A 19,468-nucleotide genomic window follows, 5' to 3' on the forward strand; every position below is an offset into this window, starting at 1 on the left:
TACAAGCTGCTTTCTAGTGCTTCCTATGCCAGCTCATTTTATCTGTATGAATGATGGTGAAAAATAAAACAGTTAAACTAGTTAGCATTTTCCCCTCCAACTTGGCAGAAGCAGTCCTAGTCTATGTGAAAATACTGGTTCCTTCATTTCCATTATGAATCAGACTAACCTTTTATTTCCTGTACCTCAATACCAGCCTTTTTAACTGACCGATGTTCCATTTCTGTAAAACAAAATTATTCTTCAGGACAACTGACATTTCAGAAAGACGCTCAGTGACATTTTCCTGATAGCTTTCTCAAATGTACAGTACAATCCTACAGTAAACAATCCCATCAGCTTCTGAACTTCACCAAGGAGAGTCAATATAAAGCATTCAATAGCTCACAAGGCCATGGAAAAAAGAAAGAGCTTGACTCATGACAGGTGTTTGCAATAATTAACTCGTACGCCACAGAGAGATTTTATGGGCAAGAGTAAAGGTTCAGGGGGTCCCGCAAAAATAAAACTATTCATTATAATCATAATCTCGGCGGATTAAAGGCTGGCTGAATCAGGGCTCCTTAGCTACTGCAGTTTCATACTGCAGCAAAAGCTAAAAAGAAAATGATATACAAGGACTTTCCTAATCTAACCTGTAAGTGATGAGTAATTCCATTATTTTTTTGTTCTCATGTTTCTTTGAATAAAAGCCTAGAAGTGTTCTTGTTCAGGTTATTATATGCAGAAAAAGCCATATCCAGTCAGATTTACAACTTATCTGGTCCAGTTTCCTGTTACTATGAGCAGCTGATACCAGATGCCCCAAAGGAAAATCCATGAATTATAAACAGGCAAATATGGAATAACTGGCTTAGTCAGAAGTTCATTTATAACAGCAGACTCTTACTGGTTGACTAACACCCTGAAGCCTGAGGCTTTATCTCTCTCATACAATTTTTATCAAATATAATGTAACAGTGGATTATATTTTTATTCCTGTAAAATATCTAATCTCTCTCTGAATCCTACTAAATTGATGTCTGACTAATCAGGTGCCTCTCCCTGAAGTCAGGCTGCTTGCCTTGGGGGCTACTAGATTAAAACTGGGAAGTGTTTCCACTTCACAGAAATAGGACTTCAAATTATACTAGATTCATTTTCTAATGATAAATACTCCCAATGAAATGAATATAAATTTTAAGTTGACTGGTGTTTTTTTACTTCAGCCTCTGGGAGTTTCCTATATGATAACCTCAAAGGAAGCACTTGACTTCTCAGCAAATGATACATTAACATTACTAAAATGCTAAAGAGTAATGCTTTTGTTTAAGCAGGTACTGACATGACAAGGGATAGATCTACCATGAGACAAATGCATTTCAATTCCTCCTGTGACAAATGAACTCATGCGCGCAGGTCCCTTCTTTGACAGAGCATGCAGCAATGCTGAAGAACAGTCTTTTAATGAAAACTGATCAGCAGCACACAGCTCCTGCAGGCAGAGCTTGTGGCGTACTTAAATCATTGCCATTAAACCACTACATTCTTGGCCAGTGGCATCAGGTGAGCGGTACTGATCTGAAGATACAAAATGTGAAGTTGTGACATTAAGAACAAAAGGAACATACTTTCTGTGGATGCAAACTTCCACACTGCTCTGGCATGAACGTCTCCAACGAATACTGTTTTGTCTGCTGAAGCAACAACATCATGCGGCATCTCAAAGCTCTGTGAAGATAAGCAGTCACAGATTACTCTTAAGTGCCTACACATTGATGAGGCCTCCTTAACCTTGAACTTGAGACTGGTCACATTCAGCCCTTAGACTGGAAAATGCAGCAGGTGCTGGTGTGAAAGCCAATGTGAGTGAAGGGAGAGGAATTCCATTTCTATTGTATGTTTGATTTCTCCAGGGATACCAACATGGAGATGATTCAATGTACTCACACTAAACATTTTTTATATCTATAATATTTATAATATTTATATTCATATTCTTGCATCCAATTTTATCCTGTGAAATATATAAAAAACCATGAATCTTGATTTCAAGCCCACATACTTAGTCTTTGTCTAGAGTTTGTATGCAACGCAGCTATTTGCTATACTCAGAAAAAATAACTCCCTCCAATATAATTTAAAACTGGACTGCAAATAACAGATTTCCAGAAACGGGAATCCTAACATTCATTCTTTAGTCTAAGACAATCTATGGAAACTTTTTTTAAAAAATAAACATAATTTTTATGTGCAATACTGTATGAGCAACATTTAGCCTTACTTCCACATTAATCTTCTGTAAAGAAGGGATGTAACCGTACAGCTGAATATTATTTCTGCTCAGGAATATACTGTATTTTTTGACAAATTACTAGCAACTAAATATACGAATATTTCAAGCCATTCATTCTTCTATTAAATTAGCTTTTAAGAACTGTCTGACACCAATAAGTCACGCGTATCCTGACTGAAGGTATTATCTGTAGGAATTATCTTGAGGGTATTAATAATTTTCAAATGTGTACCACCTGTAGAAAACTAAGACCCCAAATTCTAATGTCTTTATTAAGTTACTATTATAAGGAATTCCTTTTGAATACCTCACATTATAAACCATCTTATTTCCTGTAAGAGCCTTGTGAAAGTTGCAGAAGTAGGATGTTACCAGCATTCTCTGATGTATAATTATATGCACGAGGCACTCTGTGCAATACTCTACCTTTCTAAGCGGAATGAAAGTATCAATTATTTCTCCAGTAGAGAAGTTCATTGCAAATCCTTGCACTGGTTCTGCCTGTCCAGGATAAGGCTTTCCATTAACTGCGAAGAGGAGACCACCTGCAACAACATTAGACTTGCTTTAACAACGCCCACATAGCAAACTACAGCGAAGATGAATTGTAACAGTATAGATGAAAAAAAGCTGTCTGAAAGCAAGAGAGAGAGGAAACTAAATCACAAGAGGAAAGTTAAGTAAGGTGTAACAGGTGAAAGTATGGCATTTAAGAGACGTGCACTTTGTCCAAACGAGAACAAGCAAGGCAATATTTTACAGATCGGTTAAATGTAAATAGAACGTGAAAGCATTAAAAAAAATCTGAAGAGTGCTTTGCTAAGGATGCTTGATCTGATAATGGAAAGTTCTTTAAATGCATCGAAAGCAGAAATTCAGCTAGGGAATCAATGGAACCACAAGAGGAGAAAGTGTGAAAGGGGGACTCAGGGATGAGTGGCCTGTGGCAGAAAAGCTCAGTTTTTGACAGTTTTTTCTGTTAAGTATGCTGCGGAGATTCTGACACTCAATTTTTTTTGCAGCAAAGAGGTCAGGGAGCCAGCTCAACTGGAAGGAGATACACAAAAGATGTTAGACAAGTTGGAGGTTAATAATTCACCAGGTTTGGATGGCATTCACTCAAGTTCAGAAATAAGTCAAATGAGAAACAATGGACCTCAGGCCAAGCTGAGCAACCTAGCGCTGCAAACAGCCACTCCTCCAGAAGACTAGCAGACTGCCAAATTAATGCCCTTCTACAAGAAGGGCTCAAAAAAGTGCCTGGGACATACACATCAACAATTCTGGTTTCCATCCTCATTACGGTGATAGAATCCGTAACGAAGAATAAGTCATGGGTAAGCGTTGCCTGTTGGAAACAAGTTAGTATGGCTGCTCTAAGGAGAAATTGTGCCTCACCTCTGAACAGGCAGAAAGAGCACACAGGTAAAGGAGATTCAGCAGACGTACTTGAATCTTCACAAAACTTTTCACAAGGTTGTGCATGAGAGGTTATTAAAGAATGTGTTGTTCTTGAGTTGAGCCCTGAGTTGTCACAGGGCTCAATGAAAGATCCATTCGTGAACAGAAAATGTAGAGCAGAGCTTAAGGGAAGAGCTTATAATTTTTCAGGATAGAGAAGTCTGCGTAGTGCGATGCTGCAGGGATCAGAGTCAGAAACAATTTCATTCAATAGTCTTCATCAGTGGCCTAAGAAAGAGGGTGAACAGTGACATCTCCCAGTCTGAGGAAGGTACTGAGTTCTGCGGAACAGTGAAAAGCTTGATGATATTGAGAAAGTCTGGAAAGACTTTTTATAAGAATAAGTGAGTTGTCAAACAGATGCCAGAAGAGCTTCAGCAAAGACAAATGTAGAGTGATGCCCCTGCAAAAAAGTAATCTTGATCATGCCTAAGTGATGTTTAGCTTGGAACTAGCAGCTACAGGCCAGGAGACATCTCACAGCCATCACTGAAAGGTCTCTGAAATCTTTGGCTCCACGTACAGTGACAGCCAAAATTCCAACAGAATGTTGGGCATCATCAGGAAAAGAATTAGAAATGGAGGGGACAGTTCTGCCACTATGCAAAAACTTAGCATGCCCACATCTTGAGTACCCAGTGCTGTTTTACTCTCTGCATCTCAAGAAGGTCCTAATGAAGTTAGATGCTAGAGGAGAAAGGCAACCACAATAGTCAAAGGGCTGAAGCAATAAATGGCTTATGGGGAGACGAAGGTGGCTGGGGATCTTTGGTTTGGATAGGAGGAGGCTAAGAGGCAGCAGATACAGGGAGTGTGGAACTGTTATTCACCAACTCCCTAAATACTGGGACTGAGAAGCACTCAATGAAACTAGGTCACCTTTTTAAATTAAAAAAATAAAGTGGGTAGTGAACTTCTGGAGCCTGTAACTGCAGAAGGTGAAGAAGGCAGACAGTATAAGCCAGTTCAAAATGGGATGAGGAAAACTCATGGGCAGTAGGTCCATAGAAAGATACTATGAAGAAGAGGTCAGGAGCTACCTCCTAACACCCTTAAATAAAGTGCTTGTGGATGCAAGCGAGAGGAACGGACCACAAAATGCAGCCAGGCTTACACATTCTCCTTAGAATGCCTCTGTTGCTGCCACTCTCAGAGACAGAGCTGTAGGTATCAAGTATCTGATCCATCATTTTTTATTTTCTTGGTAGATGCAAGAGAGATAACCCTGATACTAAATTTGATATCAACTACAGTCAGGAGCCTGACATGCCAAAATCCCTCTTCCACTTCTTGACATTTACATTACCTTCAGTATCAGTATTAAAAATCTAATCCAAAAACTTGATACAGTAATTGTTAACCAGATTGTGATACTAAACACCATATCTTTTTCAAACTGTTTGCTTTCAGATTTTTTTGTTTTATGAAATCCCAAACTTTTCTTGATCGTTTCAAACCTCTTTATTTTGCTCTCATCAATGGAGCTTGAAATGAATAGTTCAAAATGTTATTATTAACTATTGACTGTGCAGTCACTAGGAAGCAAACAAGATCATCTACTTGTTGACATCACATTTAGGGAGTTCAATCAGTCATTTCTCAGAAGCAGAGATTATATGCAAGCTTTCCTCATCCCGCAAGTAGGAAAACAGGATTGTTATAAAATTTTCCATTACATCAGCTCTATTTTGAAAGAGAATAAATATCCCTAAGATAAAATGATAGCAGTCGTCATGAAATAACACTGTGTACTGTGACATACTGGCATAAAGCACCACTTGAAATCTGAAGAACCGAAAAAAAAGATTACCTGGAACATATGAAACGGCAAACAACTCTCTTCCAAACGATTTGTGCTTGATCTCTCTTATGAACTCCCCAGTCTCTAACCTGAAGCACTGAATTCGGCCGTTTTCCCTGTCTGCGACACACAGCTGCCTGAAGTCGGGGATCAGGGCTAAACTGTGAGGGATATGAAACTGTCCAGGTCTGGCTTTGCCTGAAGAAGTCTCTGCAATACAAAATAGCCAGGTTTCTGTTAAAGTACATGCTGCAAGTGTCAGTTTTGCTTAGGAACAGCGATATGTCATATAATGCAATATAGCATTGGGAAAAGAATAAAGTCAGCTTGCTTTCTTCTCCTATCAGTTTTACTCATTTAGGTAGTCTGTGGTAGTCTTTTGCATGGTCTTTGTAAATCCTAAATTTATGAATTCACTATTTCCTAAAATATTTGACATAATTTAATGCCTGATACATACATCTGAGGCAGGCAGAAATGTAATTATTCATAAAACTTAAAATAGATGGGATCATGGCATAAATCTTGCAAAAATGGTACAGGCTTATACTATTTGATCTAAAGTTCAAGAAAAAAAATGAAGTTTTTGTGAAAGTCAGAACATTTTCTTGATAAGGCAGGACATGCCAAAACTTGTACTGAAAGCATGCTAACAAATTTGCATTTTTTATTTTTAGTGGATATATAACTACTGTCAGTAGCTGTATGGATAGAAGAGAGATAACTGGAATGCAATGACAAGGCTGGAATTCAGCTATGGCCAGGAAGGTATTTCAGTAATGGAAACTTATAAATAAAAGTAATAGTAACAACAGCAATCTCATGGTTCGTAATGCGTTCATGCTAACAGTGGTAGGGTAAAGTACCAAGCGCTCTGATCTGTACCTTCTCCCCACTGCATCACGTACAATCCATTTGGAGAGAACTGGATGATTCGACTGTTACAGTAGCCATCAGAGACATAAACGCTGCCAGTGATTGGATCCACGGCCACATCAGTTGGTTGACAGAAATGATTTTTGTCACTGCCCGGTTGCAAAGCCACTCCTAAGATCAGTAATGGTTCCTTGTCACCTGCTCCCAGTTTGAAAACCTTTTATTCAGTGGATGGGAAAAGAGAAAAGGTTTCAGTTATGGAATATGAAATATATGAGGGATGACTGCCTATGGAAAAATATCTGTTACTGTATATAAAATAAATTTGTGTACCTAATCTTAATATATTGACTATGACATCTATTACCAGTTTTTCAATAGTGTCAATTCTATGAAATTTCTGCCTAAAATACGTATTTCCTGTGATTACAGCAAACTAATTAGTTCCACATTCTGGATTTAAGTACATAGGAGAATTGATAAGCAAAGATGTAGCAGAAAAATCTGTTCTTTTTCAAAAGAATCACTGTTTTAAACTAGATACTTTTATTTCTGAATACTATGTCTATGTAGCAAATTATTCAACACAACCATATTCCACGAAGGCGATATGGATCAATTTCTGTAGGCATATTCTTAACGTTTATTCTGTAGGCATATTCTTAACAAGCCTAGATAAATAATTTATGTCAAATCTCTAGGAAAACAAAAACAATTTTAGGCAAAATATTAAGGTCCTGGTATTAAAGCTTCAAAAACATACCTGATGGAGAGCTACATCTGTGACCCAGTAGTTACCGTTTTTATCTATACTCAAACCATGTGGTAAATAAAATCTGCAAGCACAAATGTAGAAGAATCAAGTTAAAAACATCTTTCAGGAAGAATGACGTAGATGCAAAGATTTCACTTTTTATCTACAGATCAACAAATGCTGTACATACTATTTGTAGCGATTAATGAAAAAGCTTTACAGAACAGAATTTTCTTGACAATAGTGTCTCAGCTCTGAAATTAATCTGATCTCTGGTATCTCACACAGGTTAATATTTGGTATCTTTAAGGACAATATACAATACTCATGAGCTCTGCGTTTCTGTTAATCTGGCTGGTAGATGAAATTGTAGGAATTGCTAGAAAGGAGAGGTGATAAAGATGGCAAATTACTTTTATTAATTGTTGATTTTGTAATTTTTATTCATTTATTAATTTAAATAAACTCAGAGGCTACAATCACACAATGTAATATAAAACATATGAAAAAGGATTTGAGGAGTAAAATATACAGAAATGTTAGTTTTATTAATAAAAGCAAAAATAACTTACAGACTTTTGCCCAAGGCATGAAGCAGTTTTGCATTGCTTGGGTTTAGGACAAGAATTGTGTTCTGTTCAATTGGTCCAAGTCCTCTTTGCTGATAAACAAACTTGCTGTCAAAAGAACTACAAAAAATAGTGGAAGAGAAAGGCAGCATTAGAAGGTTCCACTCATGGATAATACACATGCACCTTAAAGCTGAGTTTTGTAGTTTAATTGCAGTGTGGGCTTCTTTTTTTTTCTTTAAACAAGCCTTATTACATTACTGCATGATTGTAAGAGTTACAGTGTTGGATGTCTGCGTTTCCTACTGAGGTTATGACTTCCAAACTAAAGGAGCACCAAATTCACACAGCAACAATTAAGATAAACCTAAAGCAAGCAAGCAAAAAACCTCTTCCTTTTTTTTCCTCTGCTTTGCTGTGGCAAATCAGAAATGGGAAATTAAACAATGTAGCCTAAGTAAAAATATAGCTAATCACCAGGGCATAACTGCCAGTAAAAACAGGTATAGTTCATACTGTCTAAGGCAGTCTGTGCATGTTTGTGTGTCTTTTGTTTGTTCTTTTTTTCCAACACAGTTCAATATTTTGCTAGAGCTTACTACTGTAAGATTCAGGTTTTAAGGTTCTTATCCTTTTCAGAGTGTGCTCAGAGGAGGCTATAGGATATGATGTGTATTTCTCCTGCCGCCACAACTCTACACTCAATTTTCAGGGTACGTGGAATATATTAATAAACAACATTTAAACAAACATATCACTACTTCAGACATTAAGAACTGGGATTAACTTTCCAGAAGACATTTATATAAAATTATCATGTGCTTAACAAAGAATAGAAAATACAGTTGTCTGTACCCCTACAGGGAAGCTGGCTATTACTCTAACCCGTTCAGCATTTAGTGAAGGTAAGTAAAGTGTAAAATCTTTTGAACAAAATTTAAGTCTAAATGTTAAAAAATGGTATTTGACTGTGGATTAAAAATGTGCGAATACAAGACATACTCCTCCCTCACATCTTATATTTTGAAATCCATTTGTTAATCCCAAGAGAAATCCAGCTATGATTGATGCAACTTGGCAAACAATGATACACTTTGTAGTCACAGAAAAGGCTATGAATAAAGCTATTAAAACTTTATATTGTGCAGTCCTAGCAGCCTCACCTCTCCATAACATTAAATATTTATATGTCTGGAATTTTCAATGTGGAAAAGCAATACTGGCTTCATATATAACCAGCAAAATCTATGACAGGATGTGTTTAAGCTTCTGCAGAGGCTATGATTAAAAAATAATACTTAGATATTGCCATTACGTATGGTAGCTATCTGTGACTATTTATTTAATTTCTGATAGAAATCAGTAAATCCTTTTCACTATGAATGGTTAAGCATAGTTACTAAAACTCTCTACGGAGCCCTCCTAAACACTCTGCCATGATGCTATAGGGAGACACAGGGTAAATGGTCCTGGCACACAACGGCCTTCTGGTGTGCATCTGCTTGTTTGACCGTGGCTCAGCAGGTGGTGTTTTATTCTTTACCATTACTGACAATAATCTTCTGTGACAAGTTCTCTTGGTTTTAAACAGTTTTATTTAAGACCAGTCTAATGCTCGTAAGGACTTGCTCTAGGTATGGATGACCACAACTGGAGAACCAACACTGGACAGACTGAACTAATGTTATTATTAATGTTATTATTAATCGTCACAGCTCATCACAGAAGAGAATCTTAGTGACTGTAGGCATTGCACAAAAAAGTCCACAGAAAACAAGGTTGTATCTCTGGAGAACTGACTATCTAGACAACTTAAAAAATGTTCGTCTTGCTTTATGATGATTTTGGTTCTTACTAACAGTGCTGTCCAGACTTCTAAGTATTCCCTCCTAACAACTACCCATATCTTCCGGGAAATGAGTGCTTTCAGCGTAAACAAGAGATTCTATGGTATTTTATGCAAAGGACGCCTAGTGAACTTTGAAATGAGTTCATGGGAGTAACCCTCCATGCATCTTCTCCCTGTCAAATTTCCTTTTCTAGGAGAAAGACTGGCATGCTACAGAATCACAGTCACTTTTTCCTTCCCAGCATTTGAGACCAATTTCCCAGGTAGCCAATGTTCCTTTGTTTCAACTGATAAATGAGGACACAAACAATGCCGACTACTGCTAGCTTAACAGAAGCGAGACCAAAACGAACTGAACAAAATAACTGAACACCTTGCTATTACGTGTCATACTGCTCTGCAGCATGGTTTTCTAATAGGTTCTGCAGTTTGATATCAAAAGACAACTAAAGTATGCTGCTGTCCTGGTTTGCCACTACTTCTAATTTCAAACCCCAATGTAATTCCACAGCTATTTTTCTACTTCTCAGACGGCCACTTCACACTAATACAAACAATTTACTGCTAAATCTAATGTCCTTCTTGTGGGCTACATATTAAATTTAGACAGACCACCTGACCTCATAACCCCTGAAGGCACAACCCAGAGCTCAATTCTTGATCAATATCCATCACCGTTGTAGTACTGTGCTCAGGCTAAATTAACCTGCCTAGCTTGTTAAGAATGCAGTAACAAGAATGCTGCTTATATACCTTATTATGTCTTTTATAGATTGCCTGAATAGTATATGTTTTTCATTGCAAAATGCAAAATACCTTCCAACTCATTCATTGCTTAGCCAGCTGAATAGTTCTAAATTTTTTCATTCTGAGCAGCACACGCTGCATATAGCAAACACTGTTCTGAAACTGAGGAGACAATGTGGTAGAAGAACCTGACTTATTTAAAAGGATTTTTTTTTTCTTTTAATCATGCACAGAAGGAATGCTACAGCCACTGAAAAGCTGCTACTCTATTACAGGGCTTGCCATTGTATAACTGCTTTTGCGTCCTAAAGCAGACTGAAGATGCCTTATAAAACAGCACAAACCATTCATCCAGCTATATTTAGTTGAATGAGAATCCAGCTTTTATGACATATATTAATAATGCATTGGAAACATTTGTGCATTGCCTAACAGCACAGATAATTTTTGTTTAATTTGTTTCCGTACTATGTTAGTGAAGCACTGAAACAGAGAAAATAAATTCTGGGCTTTCAGGCTTGATTGATTCATCACATTTATGATTTGGTAAGGAATATTATACTCAGTTAACTGTGTATTTGTAGCTAATGATAAACATTGACTTAAAAGCCTGATAACTTTGTATCCTAATAGTCATGATAACCCCCTTCTAAATACTTATTTTTTATTCCTTTTAATTGAAAAATGAGAATGCATATACTCCTTCCTTTTCAGCACAACCCATGAAAGGGTCCACAGACCATTTCATACGCCCGTGATGTACCCAAAGATAAAAAGGGAAGGATGACTGGCTGAGCACACTTCTCTGTGCCTCTTCTCTGTGCCACAAGATATGGAACAACAGTTTAACCGCAGGCACGTTTTCCAAATATATTGTTTTTAAGTCACAATACTGTATATAAATAGACCTACAGAAGTTTTAGCCTATGTGATTTCAGGGTTCCTACCAACACTATATATTGATTAACTGTGCTCCACAAGAAGACGAAAAAAACCGAAACACAACTTTTGAACAAAACCCCCTCTGAAATGAATTAGGATTTCATGTGTAGTTATCTTTATGTGAGGCCCATATCCAGCTTCAGTTAATGGCAGCTCATCTTACGTCTTGGTTACCTATCTGGGACTGAATGCTTCTGATATTTATAAGGCTATTTCACTTTGTTCCAACTTCAATCCCCACATGATGGCAAATATGGCAAGCTCCCACACAGGACTGATGTACAGATTAACACTGCTAATACTAAATACAAGATAAAGCATATTTCTAGGAAGTCTGATAATCACAGGCTAGAAATACTCGGAATATGAAGAATGGCTGCCCTCAAGGACAGGGCTAAGCTAAGAGAACCTGTAGTGTTACCCAGCACAGCTGGTAGGTACATGGATTTCCAGACTCCAGACCCCACTGCTCCCACCTTCTTCTGCATCCACAAAATAAAAAAGTTGAAGTTCAATCTGTCTCTCGACATGGTTGCTTCGTTATGCTTACTTGCTATTTTAGGGAATGCTTTTTTGTTTTGCTTAAAATCTGGAGGGTCTCCAAATATTCCTTGGTCTCAGACTCCAGTTTTGTGCTCTGGGTTGTGGGTATGCCTCAGTTGCGAGACACTCAAAAACGCACATTTGAGAAGTCAGAAATGAATACAACTGACAGCCTATTTTCAAGTATTTTTTCAATTCTTTCTTCAATGACACAAGGAACAGCACTTGTGTTCATGCATAGGAGGACGAAAAAAACAAGCCAGTATCAGCTTTTACTTGAAGCTTGAGTAATACAAGTTGCAGCATGCATCATCCTTTCAAATTTTATAGTCTAGATTTATATACACTTGAACTGGAGAGATCACTGATATGATAACGCACGAGATATAAATGATTGCCTTATCTGGTACAGTATGTTATTAGCTAAAAACCCAAAGAACTTTCCTCCATAAAACAGTATTCTAAGCGTAATTTGTTATTATAAGGTTGAGAAAGCTGCCCCCACTAACTTTCAGGAACTACGTTATCTTAAAATTAATTCATCGGGAGCTGGAAAAAAACCTACTGTTTAGCCTTATAGTTATGTATGGAGAACAGACGCTTAGAGGGAAGATTAAAAAAGCACATTAAAAAAGGGTACTACATAATATTGTTACAGGCTAATACTATTTCCTCCCAGTGTTCTGTTAAAATTTCATGGAATTTTTTCCAAAGTCCATCTAAACTGTTAGACATAAGGGCACTGTACAAATAAGGACACTATACTTTGTTCGGAATGTTCTGTTCTTAAAATAATACACCTTTGAGTATATTACTTTATAAACACTAGATAAATGGCCATTATAAAGTCTGGACTTTTTTTTTTTTGTTTGGAGTGACTCTAAATGCAGTAAATTTTATCAAATTAGTAGAACAAAGCCTGTTTTGAGAGACTGCCTTGCAAGAATCCAATTTTGTTCGGTGGGCATAAACACACAAAAAGTAAAGGTACATCGGAGATAGCTTTGCATGTCTTAAACCCACGTGCTAATGGTAGTATACCATAGTAAAACATAATTCTCGCAGGCTTATTAGCCCTGCTGAAAAACATGGAGATGCAAGGATAATTAATCTCAGTGAACACCATACTAACACGGTGATGTAGTTTAAGGACCTAAGGTACTACGTTCTTTTTCTCTGGAGACACATTCTTTCGGTCTAAAGACCTAGTAACCCCATCTTCTTCAACTGTCAGTCACCACTTCCATTCCGAGTCTCCCAAAGGCACTTTCAGCCAAGGAACTGAATTTTAAACAGAAAAGGAATGATCCATATTTTCTTTTCTTGAGAAGACATACAAACAGCACACACCAATTCTACCTTGTAACATGCCATTTGACAGAGCATCTACTCACTTTTCATCCCAAACATGATCCCCTCTGTGGAAGATAACGAGGTTATTTTCAGGGTCCAGGGCCAACCCAGAAACTTGGCCTAGTTTCAGGTCTAACCCAGGCCACTCCACAGCCTCTTCTATGTGGAAATCTGACCAAAGAAACAAATAAACAGAAGACAGACATTCATGTAGCATATTTTAAAAAAACCCCAACAACGGTTAACTGGCATTTGGTACAGGCTGTTGGGAATTATATGGCTATTTTCTTACATGCAGTATTTTCATTAATGCATTGCAATTTAATTCCAAGCATAGTTTTATTATAGTAAAGCATGCACAAACACTGGCATCCTGCTACGTATAGGATGACAGAAACTTCAAAACAGCTTTTGACTGCATTCTTTCCTCCATGCTGTAAGGATACAGGTACACAGACTCTGTAAGTTTTAGGAACTCTGTGAATGCTTTCTACAGTGAAAGATTAGAGAAATACACAACTACTATCCAAAAACAGCAGGTAAATTTAAATATTAACTGATCTCTTTTTTAAAAATGCATAACAAAGACTATGAATCACTAAACCAACTATGTATTAGAAGTGGTTGATTCATGACTTTTTTTCCAAAAAAGCTTTTAACACTAAGAAAAAAAATACAGGGAAGGAAGAAAAACAGCAACAGGAAGCAAATAAAACAGTAATTCTTTTAAGTTTGCTTATGATGTTTCTTACAGCCAACATATGCATTAGTTCCGGATAGTGTGCATATCCTAATCTAAATATTATAGGCATAAATCAGAAATAGATGTCTAAATCTGATGGAAAAGATGAAGAAGGGTAGAATATCTGTCATTGTTTACGCTGTAACAACTGTTTTTAAGAATAAATACTGGATAGTTTTTGAATATGACAAACGTGATTTTCACACTAAATCTACAGCACAGGATTTAGCAAGTGAACCACTACTAAAAAGTTGGATATTTCTTGTGTTTGTCCTAAATCGTAAAGTTCCTCAATTAAGGGAGACAAATTTAGTTTCAACTTAAAGATTAAAAATATGAAATAATATTTATTTCAATCTGTTTTATGTAAAAATAGCCTTACACTGATTAATGGCATGAACAGTCCAAAATTTGAAAAAGTTGCAGAGCGTTGGCTAGAAGGTTTAATTTCTCACAAACAGCCTGCTTAAATGCTATTTGGAAGAGGTTGGTCCGTGTGGGTTGCTCTGCCAGTATTAATAGACAATTAAACAATATTCCCCAAAATAAAAAAAAAATGTTATGGCAAGACAAATGTCACTAATTCTGATAAAAGAAAAAAAAACACAATAAACCTAAATCCATAGATACCATAGATAGAGCAGGTCACAGAGGAACTCTTTAGGCTAACACGAACCTAAGACAAACCTAAGGCAATTAGCAACTGCAGCGAATGCAAGACTGTAATCAAAAACTTCTAAAACAAGAAATTCCACCCTGTAGCAATTTTAGCCGAACAGAAGTTCCAAGATAAAAGAAAAGCTGTCAAGAAAAAAATGACTCATGTTTCCACTTCCGTACAGTTCAGTTGATCACAGCAGGTGCAGTACCAGCTATATTCATGGATGTTAGGATTTTGAAAGAAATAAAAGGATTGAAATTCAGTGTTTGCTTCCTGACTTGCTCATCCCCTATCAGTCTAAATTAACGTGCAGAAAGCTTGTGTAACTTTAATGTTACAGTGCCCCTTGGCCTCCGAGTCTTTTTAGAAAGGTTGGAGAAATTAAAAGGCTAAGCACAGAAGGGCTAAATTTTGGCCTCTAAAATTCAGCCTCTCAAAAGCATGTTTGTACTTACGTGTAAAGGACTAAAAGATTTCTGATAGATCAAAACAATAAAATGAGTGTGCAGTGAAATACAGTCTAATCACAAGAACTCTAGCCTCTACGCAACCTTTAGGTTTTCTCATACTTTTCCAAAATTGGTTTATTATTGTTATTATTTTCTTTTCCCTTGCAAGCTTCATACTCAATGTCCTTTGATACAGGTTTATCTTAGGGGAAATAGCTTTTTACAAAAACTTACTAAGTTTAGATTTCATTTATCTAAGACTGATTATTAATTCCCTACAAAACTAAGTGGTCCATGGAACAGTTACACACAAAACCAAAGAAAATTACTTTTCCCCATTAAAATAATTTAGTATTACTTTAAAAAAAATATAAAATTGCCATTTTTGTTGCAAATGAGTTTCTAAACTAAGCACCACCAGATCTTTTGCCTTGTAATTTAGAGTAATTCCTTTAATCAATAAAACTATAAAGGCTTACATAGATTTAGAACATGCAAATCAGCCTCGAAACTCTCTACAAGCTGAAGAATAAAGCCTTATTTAGTGGCAAAATTGCAATTTACTGTCCAGAAATCCCTGGAAGCTCTTGCTAGCTTTAACATCACAAATTTTAGTCATGTGTATTTACTCCCTGCCATCAGAGCAGTCATTTAAATCTTGACAAACATAAAGTATGCACTGCATAAAGGAGTTTTAAAATGGGAAAATTACACTGTTTGCCTGAATTAAGAATTATAATTGTACTGGCTGCAATGATGTTGAACAACCAGACTGATTAGTGACCAGTGTCAGGGTAACAAGATAACAACGATGCAGGAAGAGCAGTAGTATAAAGTTATAAATGTAAGATTTATAATAACCTTACTTAACATACTGTTCACTTGCTATTTTAGGCCAATTACATGTTTAAAATTGAAGTATTTGTAAGACTAAAAATGTAAAACTGTTTTAACTCCAGTAATTTTTAAACAGGTAAATGAAGTGAATTTAATAGCAACCAGAGTCTTGTCTTAAGAAATACTGAGAATTTTTAAATTTTAATATAGGAAAGAATTTTATGAAGAGTGCAATTTTTTTTTTTTTTAAATCAAGATAAGTTAAAACAATTTATATTACACTTCTTCCTGTGAAGAACAAAATTCTGTTACGGAAGGTTCTGTTCTTCTAGTACGTAAATACTCCCGAAAACAGAAACTAAACATGTGCTTAAAGATTTTATTGTTATAAAAGTTCTTTTGCCAAAAGATGGCGCTGACAGCTTCTGCAGTTCTTTCTGCAGAATTTCTGTAGTTAGCTGTACCACAAACATTAAAAAAAACCCAATGCTAATTAAGTTCGTTTCAGTTTTCCTTTTAGCTGTAGATCAAAACTGCATCATTTGAAAGTGTATTTATTAATCCATGAACAAATTCCCCCAAAATGAATATATAGCTACTAAAGTAGACGAGCAAATGCTTCCTGCAGTTAGAATTCTTGCCATATGGTGTGCCAACTAAGCCATTTATTCAGTTCACTGATACTCCCTCTTCTGGATCAGTTAAAACAGAAAGGAAATTTCTTCATTTCTCTTTACACACCACATGCTATTACTCTGAACTGAACAAACTGGTTTTGCAGAAATACTACACACATTACTCTCCCAAGCATTTAATTCCAGTGTCGCTTATGGAATTATTAATGATTTACGCTTATGTCAGGCATATGGTAACATTCCACCTGTTTTTTGCCCCTACGCCAATAACTTGACAGGCCCTCATTTAACTGACTAGCATCACATAACACTGGAAAGTCCTCATCTTTGGTTTTCTGTTAAATACAAACCCAGAATTTTGCTGAATTTGAATACTACAACAGAATCTCACATAAGCAGAGACAATACATGTTAACATTTTGAACTGAAATACAAAGTGGATGATGAATGATGTATATTTGTGTACAACAGTACTTAAAAACATCAAGCTGGCTGGTTGCGACATAAAAGCAAGCATGTGCTGCTACGGCTTACGCATACAGATGACTTTCATGCATACATACGAGTTTCTTTTATGAGATACTAGTCACATGCTGCATTATCTGGCTTTCCACATTAGCAAGTAAGACTAAGCACAATCAATATCACAGAGACCAAAATGCAAGTAAAACAAACACAATACTTCCATGGTTTCTGCTGTCATAGAAACCTGAAGGGAATGAATTATAAGCCTAGTATAATAAAACAGCCTGTCCAAGAATATTTGGAAGGCCAAGCCCAATTTGACATAAATATGCAGAAATTTTACTTCTCAAGAATTTTTCAGGATTAACTACTGCTTTTCTGAATGAGCAAAAAAAAAGTCTGACAGAATTACAGCAATAAATTTAATAAAATCCTGTATCTGGCAAACCAAGGTAATCAGAAAACTCATAAAAAGCATCGATTATCCCAGTGACTATTTTATAGTAGTTACTTGTATCAAGAAAATTCTTCACTTCCCATGACTACTATATCCTGTGTTTACCTTGTTTTAGCATTACTGATATCTAATCATTAAGTAAAAGTCTTGAGAGTAGAAAAAATACTTTGTGTTCCAAAAAGTACTGATATTGTGCCATCGGTATACATTCTTTCTTCACACATGGAGGGGGAAAGAACCCCACTGAAATATCTCTAAAATAGAACATTTCCTTAATTAGGAAAACTGTCATGTAAAATACTTCCAAACATCAATTGATATTCCCTTCAGATTTTGCTAATGTGGATCACAGCTTTTACATTGCATTTCATTGTATGAAATTAACCCCTAACCCACCTCCTGTATGTTCTTTTTCCCAGCTTCCCTCACCATGTTTAGGCTGCTGTAAAGAGAAATGTCTGTTCTCTGGTGGCCTCAAGGTAGACTCTAGTCTGTGAAATCTGTGAATTCTGTCTCTGACAAGCATAGCATTGTCCCTCTCATCATGATTTGTGATCTCTCTGGCAAGATCCTTCTTTTGGACTACATTAGCAATCTCGGCTACAAGATCTGAGTCTGCCTTTTCTGTAGGGTTATGCTTATGCACATGCACAACATCTTCCCTTTCTCCTAGCAGCTTGGAAAGGAGTGAATAGAAATCACCTGTACAGAAAAGAGAAAAGATAAGAGGAAAGGAGGGAAAAAACAATTATAGCAGACTGTGTAGTTTTAGAAAGCAAAGTATAATGTAACAAAGTTATTCAAACAGTCATTGTCAAAAATAATTTAAGAGGGAACTGTTTCAGCCTTGGGAATTGAATGAGCCAAGTCTCTGGTATGAGAAGATCATGTCAAATCTTTATCAAATTTAATTTACGTATAAATGTCCACTTTTACCTGACACTCTGGCATCAAAAAATAAGCACCTCTGCACAGATGTTCTTGGGAACAAGGAAAAAAAAAAAAGAAAAAGGCATGCAAATTTCAGTAAAATAAAATTTATGGGATTATTTTGATATGGAATTATCTGTATTTTCCAGGCAACTGCAGACGACTTCTATTTTTCTAAAACAAAGAGGTAAAAATTCTAGTTTCATCAATTTGTTCACTTACAAAGACAATAACAGAAAGTCATGATGTATTTCAAAATATATTTCTTTGAAATCTGTCACCACATAAGAAACTTAGGCTGTAAGAAAACAAACTTTCACATTTGCAAATGGATTCCAGAGCATGCTGTAGGAAGAAGACACACTAGTAAAACAGAGTGATCCATTAAATTTTCATTTATTAATTCGGTCTGGGTCCTGTCCCTCCTTTTTGTCCAAATAGTAACACCCCTTAGTCACAATTATCACTTGGCAATGCAGGGAACAGTATTTTCTCAAGCTGCTTGCTAACAACGCAGTTATCACTATAGCTTTCCTAAACACCAACAAGCGTTTCAGTAAATTCCAGAACAACAGCTCAAAGCAAACAACTGAAAATAAGGTATGCAAATTCCAGAACCACAACTCTCTTCAGAAAATATTCAAACCACCCAAACAGGTTTTGATGAAGTCAATGTTCAAACCTTTTTGCAGGATTACATAAAGTGATGACATGACGACAAGTATATCCATGTCCTGGGATTCTCTGCTAACCAGCAGATAACCAACTTGTTAGAATTTATTAATCAAATATCCTGGCTGCCTCAAGCTATTATCAGTTCTGTTAAATACAACTGCACCATTCAAATGGAAAGAGACCGCCAATATGCTTTAGGTTTAATGCAAGTAGGTATACTTCTATTTCATTTTAAGTATAAACCACTCGTAATTAAGAATTTGTATATTTTATTATATAAGACATTTTTTAGAATAATGAAGCTTTCACCAAAAAAAACCATCCAGAACCAGAACCCATCACTAGCAGCCTGGGACAGAGGAAATTAAGTCTTTTGTAAATGACCCTAAGAGGATCTGTGATGTTTATAAACAGTCCTACACCAATGCTTTTGAGTAGGATTCCATT

At 36.3% G+C, this 19,468-nt stretch overlaps 2 protein-coding genes across 7 annotated transcripts in view; one reads left to right on the forward strand and one right to left on the reverse strand.

Annotated features, from left to right (window-relative positions):
* The window catches only part of GIN1 (gypsy retrotransposon integrase 1), a 48,239-nt gene that overhangs the window by 27,701 nt on the left and 1,070 nt on the right, over window positions 1-19,468 (forward strand). The window lies entirely within an intron of this gene.
* The window catches only part of PAM (peptidylglycine alpha-amidating monooxygenase), a 150,038-nt gene that overhangs the window by 5,364 nt on the left and 125,206 nt on the right, over window positions 1-19,468 (reverse strand). For 3 of the 6 annotated variants that reach the window (XM_054184988.1, XM_054184987.1, XM_054184991.1), the window contains exons 15-22: window positions 17,813-18,118; window positions 13,212-13,341; window positions 7,740-7,856; window positions 7,177-7,249; window positions 6,423-6,630; window positions 5,547-5,747; window positions 2,702-2,820; window positions 1,611-1,710 (exon numbers count right to left, since the gene is read on the reverse strand). In XM_054184988.1, the coding sequence (XP_054040963.1) occupies window positions 1,611-1,710; window positions 2,702-2,820; window positions 5,547-5,747; window positions 6,423-6,630; window positions 7,177-7,249; window positions 7,740-7,856; window positions 13,212-13,341; window positions 17,813-18,118 (1,254 nt within the window). Of the gene's footprint in view, window positions 1-169; window positions 224-1,610; window positions 1,711-2,701; window positions 2,821-5,546; window positions 5,748-6,422; window positions 6,631-7,176; window positions 7,250-7,739; window positions 7,857-13,211; window positions 13,342-17,812; window positions 18,119-19,468 lie in introns of all 6 variants that reach the window. The other 3 variants (XM_054184986.1, XM_054184990.1, XM_054184989.1) reach the window with 2 other exon arrangements.

Source organism: Rissa tridactyla, chromosome Z (genome assembly GCF_028500815.1).
Source record: "Rissa tridactyla isolate bRisTri1 chromosome Z, bRisTri1.patW.cur.20221130, whole genome shotgun sequence".
In the NCBI taxonomy this organism is placed as follows: Eukaryota; Metazoa; Chordata; class Aves; order Charadriiformes; family Laridae; genus Rissa; species Rissa tridactyla.